Here is a 15,445-nt window from a genome sequence, read left to right on the forward strand (position 1 = left end):
GCAATTTTTAGTTTTGGAAATCCATTTATCTTTGTTTATTTATCTTTGCTGAAACTTGCGCATCTTTAGGAGAGCGCGGGTCATGGTTGCTTAGCAACGGCAGACGCCACTCTGCCACTCAAGTTACAGAGCGCTTTGGAAAGAAGGAGAAAGCGGCGCGCCTAGCGTTTTCCACGCGTTTTTAGGCGCGACATGTGAACGGTCCCTTAAATTCGTAGTGTTTCCGCGAGTTGTGGCAACAACTGTCAGGCACTCCCGACAAAGCACCTGTTTTTGGTCAGCAGCATCCTTTTTGTATCCAAAATACTTCCATATGACCGACGTTGCATTCCTTTTTGCGACCAAATCTTCCATTTCGGCGCTTTTCCCCCGTCCCACGCTCATTTTGCCATGCGCACGCAGAGACTGCATGCATGAAGTAGGTGAAGCAACGTGTGCGTTGTAGTTTTTAAAGAATGAGTTAATTACTTTATTTTAGACAAATATAGATCCGTGAATAGAAAGTTTAGAAATATAGAAAGTACATTTTTAAATCAGACACACATAATTTTTTTTTTGCCCTGCATCGTGACTGCCACTGATGTGACTATCGCGCATACGCACATCGCGATGACGATGCTGAAACGATCTATCGTGCAGCCCTACTGTCTACGCAGGGACAGAAAGCTCTCAGATTTTATTAAAAAAAAAATCTTAATTTGTGTTCTGAAGATGAACAAAGGACTTACAGGTTTGGAACGACATCCGAGTGACTAATTAATAACAGAATTTTAACTTTGTATCCAGAAAATCATTTTTGTTTCTTAATGTGAACCTCACCACTGCAAAACCATTTGACGTCGAAAATTTTTACATCTATTATATCTAGTATCTAATATAGTATCAGACCCAGATTAAAGTCTATATAAAAGTCTTGCACATGGGTTTGTTTTCAAAGCAAGCATTCTACAAAGCATTAAATTACATCCTCGGTCTTACTCAAGACCTGGCAGGAGCCCACAGGACTGTGTGCAGACAAGCAAAAATATACATGAATAAACACAAGCACACTAACCGGCTGATGAGCTCCAGCACGTTTTTTGGACAGCTGTGGAGAGCCATATTCCCGGGAAACCTGCTTCCTGACCTCAGACGCTACTGTCCTGTGAGAGACACGGAGAGGGACATTTATTATATTTACTTGATTTCATACAATCACATCAGGAGCTCATATGCAATGACAAAACATCACAAAGATGATCAAGATCACAACGAATCAGGCACAGACAGCGTGATGGGTTCATATCAGATATAGCGGCCAGAGCCAGCAGCTGCTTAGATGGCGACGGTCAATCTCAGAACGTTTGAAGAGATGCTGAGCTGCTGGCAGAAAGCAGGCAGGACGCCACAGCTCTGCCAATTTGGGAACTAAAAGCAAATGAGAGGCTTTAATGCTCAACAAAGCCCAATAACCCAGTAACCCCTCATCCACTCAGAGATAGCCTGCAGCTGCTCCCTAACAGACTCAAACCGTCTCGCTCTCACAGACAAAGATACACACACACACACACACAGCTGCAGATGCTCCAGTTCCCTTCAAAACACACACGCCCCATCATTACTGCTGCTTGCTAAGGCAAGTATCCCTATTACTACAGCTCAAACTTTGGAGTTGTGGATATAAAGCAAATTTCACCATATATCTATATCTGATAATGTATGTGTTCAGCCTATGAACGAAGGCCTTATGGGTTTGGAACAACATGGGGGTGAGTAATTAATGACACAATTTTCATTTTAGGTGGACTAACCCTTTAAAGATTAACTGTGAGTGATTGTTATAAGACAGCAAAGGTAATCTGAATGTAAAATTATGGGAAATTAGCTTAATGATTAAATATCCAATATCAAATCAAATAAATTAAAATTCTCTAATATCATAAATGATGCATCCCAGCAACACCTTACAAACCACACGGAACACCCTAACAAGTGCGCAGCAATGCACACTTGTTAATATATCTCTACACCCTGGACCACAAAACCAGTAGCATGGGTAGATTTGTAGCAATAGCCAAAAATACATTGTATGGGTCAAAATGATCGATTTTTCTTTTATGCCAAAATCATTATGATATTAGGCAAAGATCATGCTCCATGAAGATATTTTGTACATTTCCTAACGTAAATACAGTCAAGCCTGAAATTATTTACACCCCTGGCAAATTCTGACTTAAAGTTACTTTTATTCAAACAGCAAGTTTTTTTTGTGTGTGACCAGAAAAGACACAGGCTTCTCCCAAAAGATAATAAGACGATGTACAAGATGCATCATTGTGGGGAAAAATATTTCTCAGCTTTTATTTACATTTGAACAAAAAGTGGCATGTCCAAAATTATTCATACCCTTTGCAATCTGTCACAGTCAATGGGAAAATCCAAAGTTCAATACCATTCCAAATAGTCCAAGCTGTTCTAAAGCATCCTAATTACCTTGATTCATTGGGAACAGCTGTTTTAATCAACTCAACAGGTGAAAAACAGAAGCTCTCTGCTGTTGATTTGTGGACAGCCAGACCAAGGAGGACACCACTTCTCCAGATAAGGCACACAAAAGCCCGCTTAGCCTTTGCAAATGCTCATCTGGACAAAGAAGAAGACTTCTGGTCTTGGCCACAATGTAGCAGCCTTCATTTGGTGCAAAAAAGGAGAAGCCTTCAACCCTAAGAACACCATCCCCACTGTCAAACAGTGAGAACCTAATGTTTCGGGGGTGTTTTTCAGCCAGTGGACCAGGAAACCTTATCACAGTAATCAGCACCATAAAAAAGGAGCAATACATCAAAATTCTCAACAACAACATCAGGCAGACTGCAGAGAAACTTGGCCTTGGGCACCAGTGGACATTTCAGCACGACAACGACCCAAAACACACAGCAAAAGTGGTGAAGAAATGGTTAGCAGACAAAAACATTAACGTTTTACAGTGACCCAGCCAGAGTCCTGACTTAAATCCAATTGAGAATCTGTGGAGGGAGCTAAACATCAGGGTGATGGCATAGAGACCATGAATGAATGGCCATGAACGCCCAAGATGAATGGGCAAAAATACCAGTGGAGACATGCAAAAAGCTGGTCAGCAATTATAGGAAGTGTTTGATTGCTGTAATAGCCAATAAAGACTTTTCTATTGATTATTGAGAAAGGTATGAATAATTTTGGACATGCCACTTTTTGTTCAAATGTAAAAAAAGAGGAGCAATAATTTTTTCCACAATGATGCCTCTTGTACATCGTCTTATTATCCTCTGGGAGACGTCTGTGTCATTTGTAATCAAAAAAACTTGCTTGTTGAATAAAAGTAACTTTAAGTCAGAATTTGCCAAGGGTATAAATAATTTCAGGCTTGATTGTATATTAAAACTTAATTTTTGATTAGTAATATGCATTGCTGATAACTTAATTTGGACAACTTTAAATGGAATTTTCTCAACATGCACACTCAGATTCCAGATTTTGTATCAGATTTTGTCATCCACTGATGTATGACAAACCATACATCAATGGAAAGCTTATTTCTTCAGCTCAATTTAAAAAAAAAAAATGACACTTATGACTGGTTTTGTGGTCCAGGTTACATATTAGAAACCAAACAGCAAAACCTGACAACCAATAACAACACCCTAGCAGTGAGTCTTGGGCAAATACTTCCATTTTATAACCCTAACTTTCACATTTTCTAGCCATTCTTGATCTCCAAGCACAAATCCAGACTTTGCTCTGCTAACAAATCTCTGCCGACTACAGCATCAGGCCCTGTCATTCAACCAGCCCCGATGTGGTCCAGAGAGCGGATGTGGCCCCCTCCCAGGGGTCAAGCCACTTCACTGACGATCCATTTCCTGAGATTATAAAGCTGTGACTGTGGAAAAAAAAAAAACTGTTCGGACAAACTCTAAGCCTGACAGGCCAGCGGGGTCAGGCTGAAACAATAACAACGAGCTGTGTGTTTTACAGTGTGCTGCAATGAAAATTAAGCGCATGCTAATGTGTAACTTCTAAGTGTTGCACACTTTTGCAGGACAAAAATCAGAGCTAAAGGAATGCTGCCCCAACACTGTGGCTTCCTATTTCCTGCTTCAAAAGGAAAGAGGAAAACTTGTCTGCTCTAAAAGCAATGGACGGAATGGAGCACACCACCCTTTCCTACATCCTGCAAAGAAACAATGAGTCTGCTCTCACAGAGGTAAAGACAGAGAAAGACAATAACTGCATGAAACACAATCCTATGCAGGTTTCATGCCTTTCGGGTGAAAAGAAGCGACAGTCGAGACTGTGCATCAATGGTATCATGCACAGACCATATGGTATATGAATACAGTACTCATACAAAACCATGGCTTATATGGAAATATTATATTGTCTCTCTGAAGGCTTGTTTACTTCCATCCACATACCAACATCTCACTTAGATTTCACTTTCTCATGCTGTTGAACATACAATGGCATGCTGAAGGGATTTTTTTAATCTCCTTGTCAAATTATCACTGTTGGTCTGGTCTACGAGAATAAATGAAAACTACCATATTATTCAATTCAAACAAATAAATAAACACTAAACAAGTTAATTAACCAACTGTGAACCCAACAGGCAAGTTCCAGAGATGCTTCCACAGCAAAAAGTGAGCTGATTCCCACTAAAGTAGAGCATCAACTCTTGATGAGCAGGCAAGACTCATATAAAAGAGAAAAACAACTGAAAACACTAACTAATTAATCAGTAACATCCAAAACATTTTGATTTCACATGAACATTTTACAGCTGAGAGTCACATGATAAGAGACTTTTAATTTCAGTTTTCCCTTTTGACAGATGAAAGCGCAATAAACATGTCATCATAAAGATAAAACTACCATATTTAATATATGTTAGAACAGTCTAATATTAATATATTAGATTGCCCTGTCACACATAAATCATGATCATAAAATGTGTAAACATGCCAGTGGATACACACACCACATATATATATATATTTTCACAGATGGTTTACATTATAAAAATTGCAGATTTCACAGTTTACTTACATTAAATGTAACAGATGAAATCAAAAAGAAAAAAATCTTTATACGTACACTACCAGTCAAAAGTTTTTGAACAGTGAGATTTTGTATGTTTTTTTTAAAGAAGTCTATTCTGTTCACAAAGCATGCATTTATTTGATCCTAAGTACAGCAAAAACAGTACAATTTTGAAATATTTTTACCATTTAAAATAACTGTTTTCTATTAATGTTTTAAATTGTAATTTATTCCTGTGATTTCAAAGCTGAATTTTTAGCATCATTATTTCAGTCACACGATCCTTCAGAAGTCATTCTAATAATCTGATTTGCTGCACAAAAAAAATATTCATATTTTGTAGATTTTTTTTTCAGGTTTCTTTGATAAATAGAAAGTTCAGAAGAACAGCATTTATTTGAAATAGAAATCTTTTGTCACATTATAAATGTCTTTATCATTACTTTTGATACTTCTGATCAATTTAAAGCATCCTTGCTAAATAAAGTATTAATTTCTATAATTTCTTTCCTTACAAAAAAGTAATGGTATATTCTACTCTATGTTTTCAACATAATAATAATACATGTCTTTCATGTGACATGTGACTGCAGTTATGAGTAATGTTGATGCTAAAAAATAAGAAAATCACAGGGAAAATAATTAATTTTATAACATATACAAATATAAAACAACTATTTTAATAGTAAAAATATTTTACTATTTTTTTGCTGTACTTTGGATCAAATAAATGCAGGCTTGGTGAGAAGAAAAAAGAAAAAAAAAACATTAAAAATCTTATCATTCAAAAACTTTTAGTGTGACTGGTAGTGTATGTGTGTGTGTACTTCACAGATTATTTACATTACAAAACTGTAAATTTCACAGTTAAATGTAACAGGTGAAATCAAAACGAAAAAAAAAGACCTAAAAATGATCACAGAAAAAAAAACACCAGTTACTTTATTGTTTGCAACTTTGTATTTAGTTTCTATTGAGCAACGGAGCAATTCTGACTGTCGTTTCCTCACTGTTTAACTGTTTCAATAACTTTTAGACAGAAAAATAACTTTAGTTTCATTCAGTTATAACTTAAAAGCGTTTTCAAACAGACAGCCCTGAGCTCATCCCCTCAACGCAAAGTGATATATCTACTTGAATAGTTAAAAGTGTAGTTCCTATATCACTATCATATCACATTACACTTAATGGCGCTCAATGCATCCTCTTTTCACCCAGATGAAGTGAAAATATTTAAGATTTAAAGACGATATACACCTGGTACTCATTGCAAAGTACTTCAACTGTTAACAGTGTTAAACAGAAGTAGTTTGGCTGCGGTGTCACAATGTTGCGAACCCCGGTGAGTTCAACTAAACAAAAGGTTCATCTCTGTGTAACTCGTGGCGGTGGATCTCTTTATCTCTCCCATTCGAGTGAATCCCGAAGAGCGGGACAACTACCACACAACACCTCTACTGTTTAACACTCGGTAAACTTCACCTACCTGTTAATCTTATGCGCAAAAGCCCTCCGTTCGCTGGGTAAAGTTGCCATCCCATCTAAACAGGGAGAGCTCCTTACAGTTTCCCTGTACTTTGGTTATATTATTATGGAGTGCAGTCATAAGCTTCCTTGTGTCAGTTCGGCGCATAATAGCGCCTCCTCTCGGTCTGGGGGCGAACTGCAATGTCGACTGGCTCACCAAACCGGTTTCCAATGACGCACCTGTCTCTGTCTCTGGGGATCTGCGATGTTTATCGTTTCCAGATAATTCAAGGTGATGAATGTTTTTCCTACTTAAAGAGGAATAATACTAACTCTGCAGACTGCAAGGAACACCACAAGCCATCTGTTATTCTATTTGGGTGTTAATAAGCCTTTTCATTTCTTTAATATGCTGTTCAAAAACAGCATGTTAAAGAAATATTAGAAAGCATTCACAGTAGCAGGGGCGTAGATTTAGGGTGGACGGAGGGGATGTGTCATTGAAATGTCCCCAATTTAATCCAGCAAAAAAAAGAAGCTGGACACAAGGAGATTTTTTTTGAAAGAAAAGTGTAAGTTACTTCAAGTTCGCTAGTGAATCCATCAAAGTCCATCAAAGTAAAGACAACAGTTAACGTGCTAGTGTTTTTTTTTTTTTACCGCTTTGACGCACATTCATTATAGCAGGGCCAGCTATAGTCTGTGAATACGGACTTAAAACTAACAGCAGATTAAACAGCTAAATGTAAAAGTATAAATATGATCCCTGTCAGTTCTCCTAATCTAATGACGACTATTTGTCAGAAATCAGTCTTGTGAAAGAAATTGATATGCTACATACTAATATTGCCATGGCTAGAATTTTGTTGACAGTTCGCCAATAGACAATACACTTTGCACAAATAGTTTTTAAAATGCATTCACTGACTTGGCAAACATTAATGATTTGATTCGAGACTTGCACACTAAGACTCAGAAAAAAGTGAAATAAAATGATTGCTGTTTAAATGGCATCCCAGCAAACACAGAACGTTCCCCTAACGTTCCCATATGGTTCCCATTTGGTTATTTTTTCGGGAACCAAATGAGAACGTTCCCAGAACGTTCAATGTAGGTTCTCTTTTTAATAACCTAAAAAGAACGTTCTAAGAACATTCCCGGAACGTTCCCAGTAGGTTCCCAGAACGTTCCCCTAACCTAAAGGGAACGTTCTAGTTACGTAAAGAAAACTTTCCTGGCTAACCAATAGGGAACGTTCTTGGGAACGTTCTGGGAACCAAAAACTAACGTTCCCAGAACGTTCTGGGAACCAAAAATTGTTAGCTGGGATGTGTTTATCTTTATTAAACTGTCTTTTTGTCAGTTATTAAACATTCCTTTAGTATTAATTCAACTTAATGAATTGCATTTCGAGTGGATTAATATCAATTGAAGCATTGCTAGTATTAATGTAAAGTGATTTTGCATTTTGCAGCATATTAAAAAAAAAACATGCATTCCATGGACGGAGTTGGGGTGGGGGGGTTGGTGGGTGTGGTTCAGGGGATGGGGGGGGGGGGTTGTCATAGGTCCCTCCCCACCAATGTCCAGAGCAAATCTACACCCTTGTTTAAGTCTCTGATTCTCATGGATTTTTTTTTTTTTGCCCATGAGGAAATATAAAACCCGGAGTGGAGTAGAACGTTTTGAGCTGGGTGGAGTATATATATCTATGGAGAAATCCCTGTCGATCCGCTCCACTCATACACGCTGATCCAGTCCGGCCTTCAGTCTGTGTGTTACTTGCTAACGTACAGTACAAGCAAAGCTTTATGTTTTGGCTTCGCCTCACTGAGAAGAATCGAGAAGAAGTGAGGAATAGGTAATAAGTGACCTATTTTTTTTTATCTGAAAAGTAAGTTACTCCATGAAATACTTGATTAAGAACTGTTTGTATGTTAGAAAACACCACACTCAATCACAATCGCGCGGTTGATATTTGGTTCATCCTAATTGATTAGCCTGGAATGTATGAAGTAAAAACAAGGCTATATGTGACCCTGAACCACAAAACCAGTAAGGGTGCATTTTTGAAAACTGAGATTTAATAAATAAGCTTTCCATTGATGTATAGTTTGTTAGGATAGGACAGTATTTGGCCGAGATACAGCTATTTGAAAATCAGGAAACTGAGGGTGCAAAAAAAATCTAAATATTGAGAAAATCGCCTTTAAAGTTGTCCAAATTAAGTTCTTATCAATGCATATTACTAATCAAAACCTGTTTTTATATATTTATGGTAGGAAATTTACAAAGTATCTTCATGGAACATGTCTTTGCTTAATATCCTAATGATTTTTGGCCCATAATTTTGACCCATACAATGTATTTTTGGCTACTGCTACAAATATACTCATGCTACTTAAGACTGGTTTTGTGGTTTTGTCACGTAAGCTAAGGACAATGTGCTATTTCGCAAATATGTCACCATATAAGTAAAAAAAATAAAAAAATAAAAATAAAAAAAATAATTATATATATATATATATATATATATATATATATATATATATATATATATACACTACCAGTCAAAGGTTTCTGAATAGTAAGATTTTTAATGTTTTTTTAAAGAAGTCTCTTCTGCTCACCAAGCCTGCTTTCTATTTAAAAATATTTTATGTAATTTATTCCTGTGACCAAAACTGCATTTTCAGCATCATTGCTCCAGTCTTCAGTGTCACATGATTATTCAGAAATCATTCTAATATGCTGATTTGCTGTTCAAGATTTTTACTGTTTACTATTATAAATATTTAAAAAAGTTAAGTAAATTTATTTCTGGATTATTGGATAAATAGGACGATCCAACAGCATTTATGAAATAAAAAGCTTTTGTAACATTATACACAATACCATTCAAAAGCTTAGAGTTAGTAAATGATAATTAGTTATCTTTATATATTTATTTACTTGGTAAAAAAATTATAGAAATTAATACTCTTATTTAGCAAGGATGCTTTAAATTGACCCAAGGTGATGATAACGCCATTTATGATGTTACAAAAGATTTCTATTTCAAATAAATGCTGAAAAAATTCTACTCTGCTTTAATAATAACAAATGTTTTTTTAAAGCAGCAAATCAGAATATTATAATGTGACTGGAGTAATGATGCTAAAAATTCAGCTTTGAAATCGCAGGAATAAATTACATTTTACAATATATTAAAATAGATAAATAAATATAGACTTGGTGAGCAAAAGAGACTTCTTTAAAAAAACATTAACACAAAATCTTATTGTTTAAAAACTTTGATTAGTCTATGTCAAACATGGTCACCTTTTCAGCACATCTTGAACAAGTTTTCTGCATAAAAATGCAATCTTATGACAAGAATTACTAATATTTCATATTTTTTTAGACAAATCTAGAGCTATAATCCTTAGTGCACTTAATCATATAATGCAATTGGTGCGATGTAGATCTAAATCTATTTATCACAGCTATTCATGTATCATATCTTTAATTCATCCGATACCCTTTGGTAATCCTCTTATTTTTGTTTAAAGCACATGTACACATATCCATCAATTCATAGTTACATCGACCTATATACATATCCAAGTACTTTTTATGCACATTGCTTGCACAACTGATGCATCCCCTCAGGGCCTTTCGCACAATTTACAGCACTTTCTATCTCAGCCTCTTTTTTCGAAATATATTTGAGTTTACTTTCTATATTGTATTTACTCAGAGACCCATATTATTCTGTCTCTTTGTTTTATGTTTAATGCAGCAGTGCTTCAATTTCCTCCAGAGGATCACTGAAGTTATATTACCTTATCTTTTCCATAAACCCACACTTTTAAAGTTTGTTATATTGCTGTACGGCCACCAGAGAGCGATGTGCGCCACAAGTGCCGGAGACTCGGAGCCTGAAAAGGCGGTGGCCAGGAAATAATGACTCAACCCTCCACCTTATTGTCTAGATGCAGCATTGTCCAGAAGTAAAATATCAGACGGCCAGATTTCATTAATCTTTTCGGAATAATTCCACAAATAACCTAATACCGCAGTGATACAGACATGCAAGCTCAGGATCCCTTCGGTTAACAATAGATCCGAAACAAAGCTGTTGTTGCATGCCAGGATTCTTCAGGATATTTCAGAAACAGTTATGTAGTGCGTAAAATTGCATAGTAATATTTCAAATAGCAAGACATCTATGTTGTTTCCTATTAATCAAGTCCTACACCCAAAAGCAGATTACCAGGAGACATTTATTGACATTTTCCTTCAGCCAAGGACACACATTTATCAGTTTAGAGCGAAGCCATCACTCCTCTCTCCTTCTCCCCGCTGTAACCTCTCCCCATCCCCCACGGTCAGCCAGTGAGGTATGACCATACAGTGCAGGCTGCCTCCTCCCTATAGCTCAGCTCAGCACCATGCCCCATTAATTCAGCACCAAGGAGAGCTGCTAGCGCAGGTACAACAAGCCAGCACTGACCTAAGGAATGACGCTGGTGGCGTGTGTGTTTGTTAAGCTCTCCGAGTGAACAAGGGCGTCATGCCATGTATGTTGTGTGTGTGCTTTATATGTTTTTGTGCAGCCTATTCCCCTCACAGCAGATTGTACTCCCATGCTAATGAAGATTAATGAATCTCTCTCCTCTCTTTGGCTTGCAAGTACTAGAACCTGATGCTTGGTATCACATGGAATAAATATAGATCTGTTGTGAAGCTTTAGGGGTTTTTCTACCGCAGCCTTGCTGGGGATTTTCATGTCATTTGTCAGGGAGTGTGCGTTACGCCGGGTTTGAAGGATGAGCAGCCTGTACCGATGGGAGTGGACTGGCTCAGAGATGTAATGGACCATCATTCGAGCAATTACATTAAGAGAATTACCGCATTGCGACTGTCATGCGAACCCAGTATACATACATCCATGGCGTGTGCAGTACACATGCATCCTTGAACTCTGTGGCACTCTGTTGGCAGTGCCGGGATGCAACATGTGACATCCAGATGGAGAATTAAAAATAGTTTTGCGTTTTGAGTTGATTGCGTTCACATCTTTCTTTTCTTCCCTTTCCTTCTGCCTCTCCACGTCGAAGGCTTTCGGTTTCCTCGACCAGCACTATTGTTTGGCTGCCCCTCCCCCCATGGGCAGGAGAGCACCCCCCATCCCTGCTGCATTACCGAAGAACAAAAGAGAGAGTGTCAGACGCCACCCTCTAGATCTCTTTCACGCCCCAGCCCCCACCCCGCTTCCAGATGGGGCTGCCTTTTTTTTTCAGGGTCTCTCTGGACCCCAAGAGTCCTCCAAAATGGACGCGCCCCTCCCCCTCTCCCCACTCTTCAGCTGCCCGTCATCCACCTGCTCTCTCTGCCACGCGCCTGTGCCCAGAGCACGCCCCTTTCCCCGTCCCACCCTCGCAGCAAGCTCCATTCAAATCGTTAACCACTTGCTTGCTATGGCCTTGCTCCAGGACATCACTTTTTGCAGCTGTAAATCTGCTTTTTCTGATATGTAGTCCTTCGAGGCCTGCAGAGAGGAAGAGAAATCATGTTTGCATGTGAAATGATGTGTGTTACTTAACTGGGTTTTCTTCAAGACACAGAATTTAGTTTGGAAAGCAATTGACAACCCAAGACGATATTAAAATATAGCATAAAAAGAACTAAAATCTGTGTATGAAATGCATTATTTTTAGCATGAACATCGGCCCAACAATATGCAAGTTAATTTTGGCCATACAACGAAAGTCAGTGGGGTTAAAGGCAGAATACATGATTTGGAGGGGAGGAATTGTTGAATACACTCATAAAAATAAAGGTTCTTCACTGAGATGTTATAGAATAACCATTTTTGGTTTTGCAAAGAACCATCTCATTCTTACCTTTTTATATTCTGAAGAACTTTTTTAATCACAAACAACCTTTTGTGAAACAGAAAGGTTCTTCAGATGTTAGGTTCATTGCACACAGTCGTTTTTTTTTTCATATCCGTCATCTTTTGCTATCAAAATGCTTGTTACGAATGCGAAAACGCAGAATATCGAACCTGATTCGAATTTTTATGACAGACTAAAGTTTCAAAGGCAGTGTGTAATCTCAATTGACAAAACGTATTCGTATTAATTTTTTAATGTGCAAAAATTTTGGACCCAGTGTGCAGTGGCCTTTAAAGGTTCTTTACGGAACCATTTAGACAATAAGGTTCTTCTATGGCATCGTGCAGCACCTTTATTTTTAAGACTGTAGAGTCATTATTTTTTGTTTATTTGCACCAAAAATATTTTCATAGCTTCGTAAAATGGCGGTTGAACCACTGATGGACTATTTTACCAATGTCCACTACGTTTCTAGGTCTGGGAAAATTCTCAGTCGTATCGCTCTCAGATGTCATCAAAAATATCTTAATTTGTGTTCCGAAGATGAACAAGTCTTACAAGTTTGGAATGACATGAGAGTGAGAAATTAATGACAGAATTTTTATTTTCTCTTTAATGATGTTGAAAATAAATAAGTAATGCTATCAATCAGTCATATTTAATTTAGTTTAGTTAATTTTGTTTTGTTGTTTTTTTAGCCAATGAAACACTCAAAATATGAGTAGAGGGAGGTGGAGATAGAGTTTGTAACCATAACTGTTCAAAAGCATGCAAAAAAAACCTTACTCTTGATCGGTACTTCCTGCAGACTGGAGTGTCTAACGTCCCATCTTTTTTACGAAATCCAAAAGACACTGGCGAGCAAACTGTTCTTGAGTGCAGGTAGAGTGTCTCACTTTTACCCATCTTATCCTTCAGCAGCTCAACGCTGCCTGGTCGTCATCTTTCTTCCTAAAACTGATCGTTACTGGTGCAGGATTGTTTGCAATAGTACCATACAGTTGCAATCGAAATTATTCAACCCCCTTGACCTGCAAGACATTTTGCTGCAGAGAACACAATTTTATAAAAGCAACTCAACAAAGGCTCTATTAGAGAAATGTATAAATACACATTTGAGTCATTCTGAAAACAGAAGCTGATGAATAATTTAAAAAAATCTAATTGGCTCTAAATGTTCATGTTCAAAATTATTCAACCCCTAAAAGTCAAATTTGATGCAGAATCTTTTATTCTTTAAAACCGCCAATAAACGCTGCCTGCATGTAAGTGCTTTGAAGCTTCTGTCACCTCTCTACTGCAATCTTGGCCCATTCCTCACCTGAAAAAGCTTGTAGACCACTCATAATCTTTAGTTTTCACTTTGCCACTTCTTTCTTCAAATTCAACCAAATGTTTTCAACAAGAATTAAATCTGGAGAGAGACTGAACAGGCCACTCAAGTACATTCAATGTCTGATCCTTGAACCAAGTATAAATTTTTCGATGTATACTTTGGGATGATGGCCCTTCAGGAAAGTCCACTGATCACCAGCTTTAGTCTTTGCACCAAAGGCATCACAATTCTTGCCAAAATGGCCTGATACTTCAAAGAATCCATGATGTCCTTCATACGGTCACGATTTCCACTTACTGCTACAATAAAACACCCCTCGAACAGGACTGGTCCACCTCAAAGTTTGACGATGAAGATGGTATTCTTCTGCTCATAAGCTCTGCCTTTTTTGCACCAGACATACCACTGATCCATAGGTCCAAAAAGTTCCAGTTTGGTCAGATCACTCTATAAAACACTCTTGCAGAACTCCACGTCTATCTAAATTAATTTTAACATGTTCACGTCGGCCTTTTTGTTCTTCTTGGTCAAGAGTGGTATTCGGCAAGATGTCTCAACAGGAAGGCCATAATTGTCTAGTGTTCTTCTTATACACTGCATTGAAATGTTTTACCTCCTTTCGTTGGGTCATCTTACAAGTCTTTGGTTATACATTGCAGGTTTTTCCTCAGATGTTCTGATCAAACATTTTATGATATTGTGCTTTTTTGTTCAACACCTTCAAAGGTTTTCTGGTACAACACACTTTAAACTAAGGAATAAGGCTGCCAGCTGTGTCTCTGGGAATCTTTAATGCCTTGGAAATCTTCAAATAGCCTTAGACTTTCAAAAGTAATACAATTATTTATTCTCTGTAGCTTCTCTATAGCTTTTGTGAGAGCTGTGTTGACTTTGTCATATTAGCTACTAAAACTTCAGCATATGCATGGGCTAACTGTATGTATGTGTAACAGCTCAAGCTAATTCTGTTTTCTAATAGAGTTTCTAAAGGCTTAATAATGTTTTAAGACAATTTTGTTCCCCACCATACAAATAAGTGACTAAAAAACAGCAATGTTAAACAGGGGTTGAATAATTATGACATAGCTGTGTTATTAAAAAATCCTAGAACTCAAAAATATTACATTATATGTTGACATTATCACAATTAATATGCCAGTAATTGGTTATAGATGCAATTTTTTTAAGTCCTGGATCTCCAGAAAAGCTTGTATTTGTAAACTACTGCAGTCTCCGGAGGGTTGAATAATTTTGATTGCAACTGTATGTGTAGTATCAACATTTCATGTTTTTGTCCATACAATAAAATCAATAGGGTTCCAAATAGGGGCTGTCATGACATCAGATCATAGCCAAAAGAAATTCATGATAACATTATTGCTGTGACATCTACTGATATTTTGATATTAAATATTAAAAATGAAATAAAATAAAATAATGCTTTTTCTTTATTGGCATTGATGGTTCCATGAAGAACCTTGAACATCCACGGAACCTTTCAAATGCAGAAAAGATTCTTTATAGTGGAAAAAGGTGTTTTAGAATTTTAAAACGTTTGTAAAAATGGTTCATTTAAGTATTGTTTACTGAAAGGTTCTTTGGGGAACAAAAAAATAGTTCTTCTATGGTATCACTGCAAAAACTCCCCTTTGGGGCTGTTATTTTTAAGAGTGTATCAGTCAAATTGATTTTTAACCTT

At 37.2% G+C, this 15,445-nt stretch overlaps 1 protein-coding gene across 1 annotated transcript in view; it reads right to left on the reverse strand.

The window, feature by feature from the left end:
- Positions 1–6,639, reverse strand: part of dock6 (dedicator of cytokinesis 6) — a 68,435-nt gene extending 61,796 nt beyond the window's left edge. Inside the window, exons 1-2 of the mRNA XM_073830139.1 lie at positions 6,548–6,639; positions 1,055–1,142 (exon numbers count right to left, since the gene is read on the reverse strand). Coding sequence (XP_073686240.1) covers positions 1,055–1,142; positions 6,548–6,597 — 138 coding nt within the window. The 5' untranslated portion in view covers positions 6,598–6,639. The remainder of the gene's footprint in view (positions 1–1,054; positions 1,143–6,547) is intronic.
- Between the last annotated feature and the right edge of the window lie 8,806 nt (positions 6,640–15,445).

Source organism: Garra rufa, chromosome 1 (assembly GCF_049309525.1).
Source record: "Garra rufa chromosome 1, GarRuf1.0, whole genome shotgun sequence".
Taxonomy (NCBI): domain Eukaryota; kingdom Metazoa; phylum Chordata; class Actinopteri; order Cypriniformes; family Cyprinidae; genus Garra; species Garra rufa.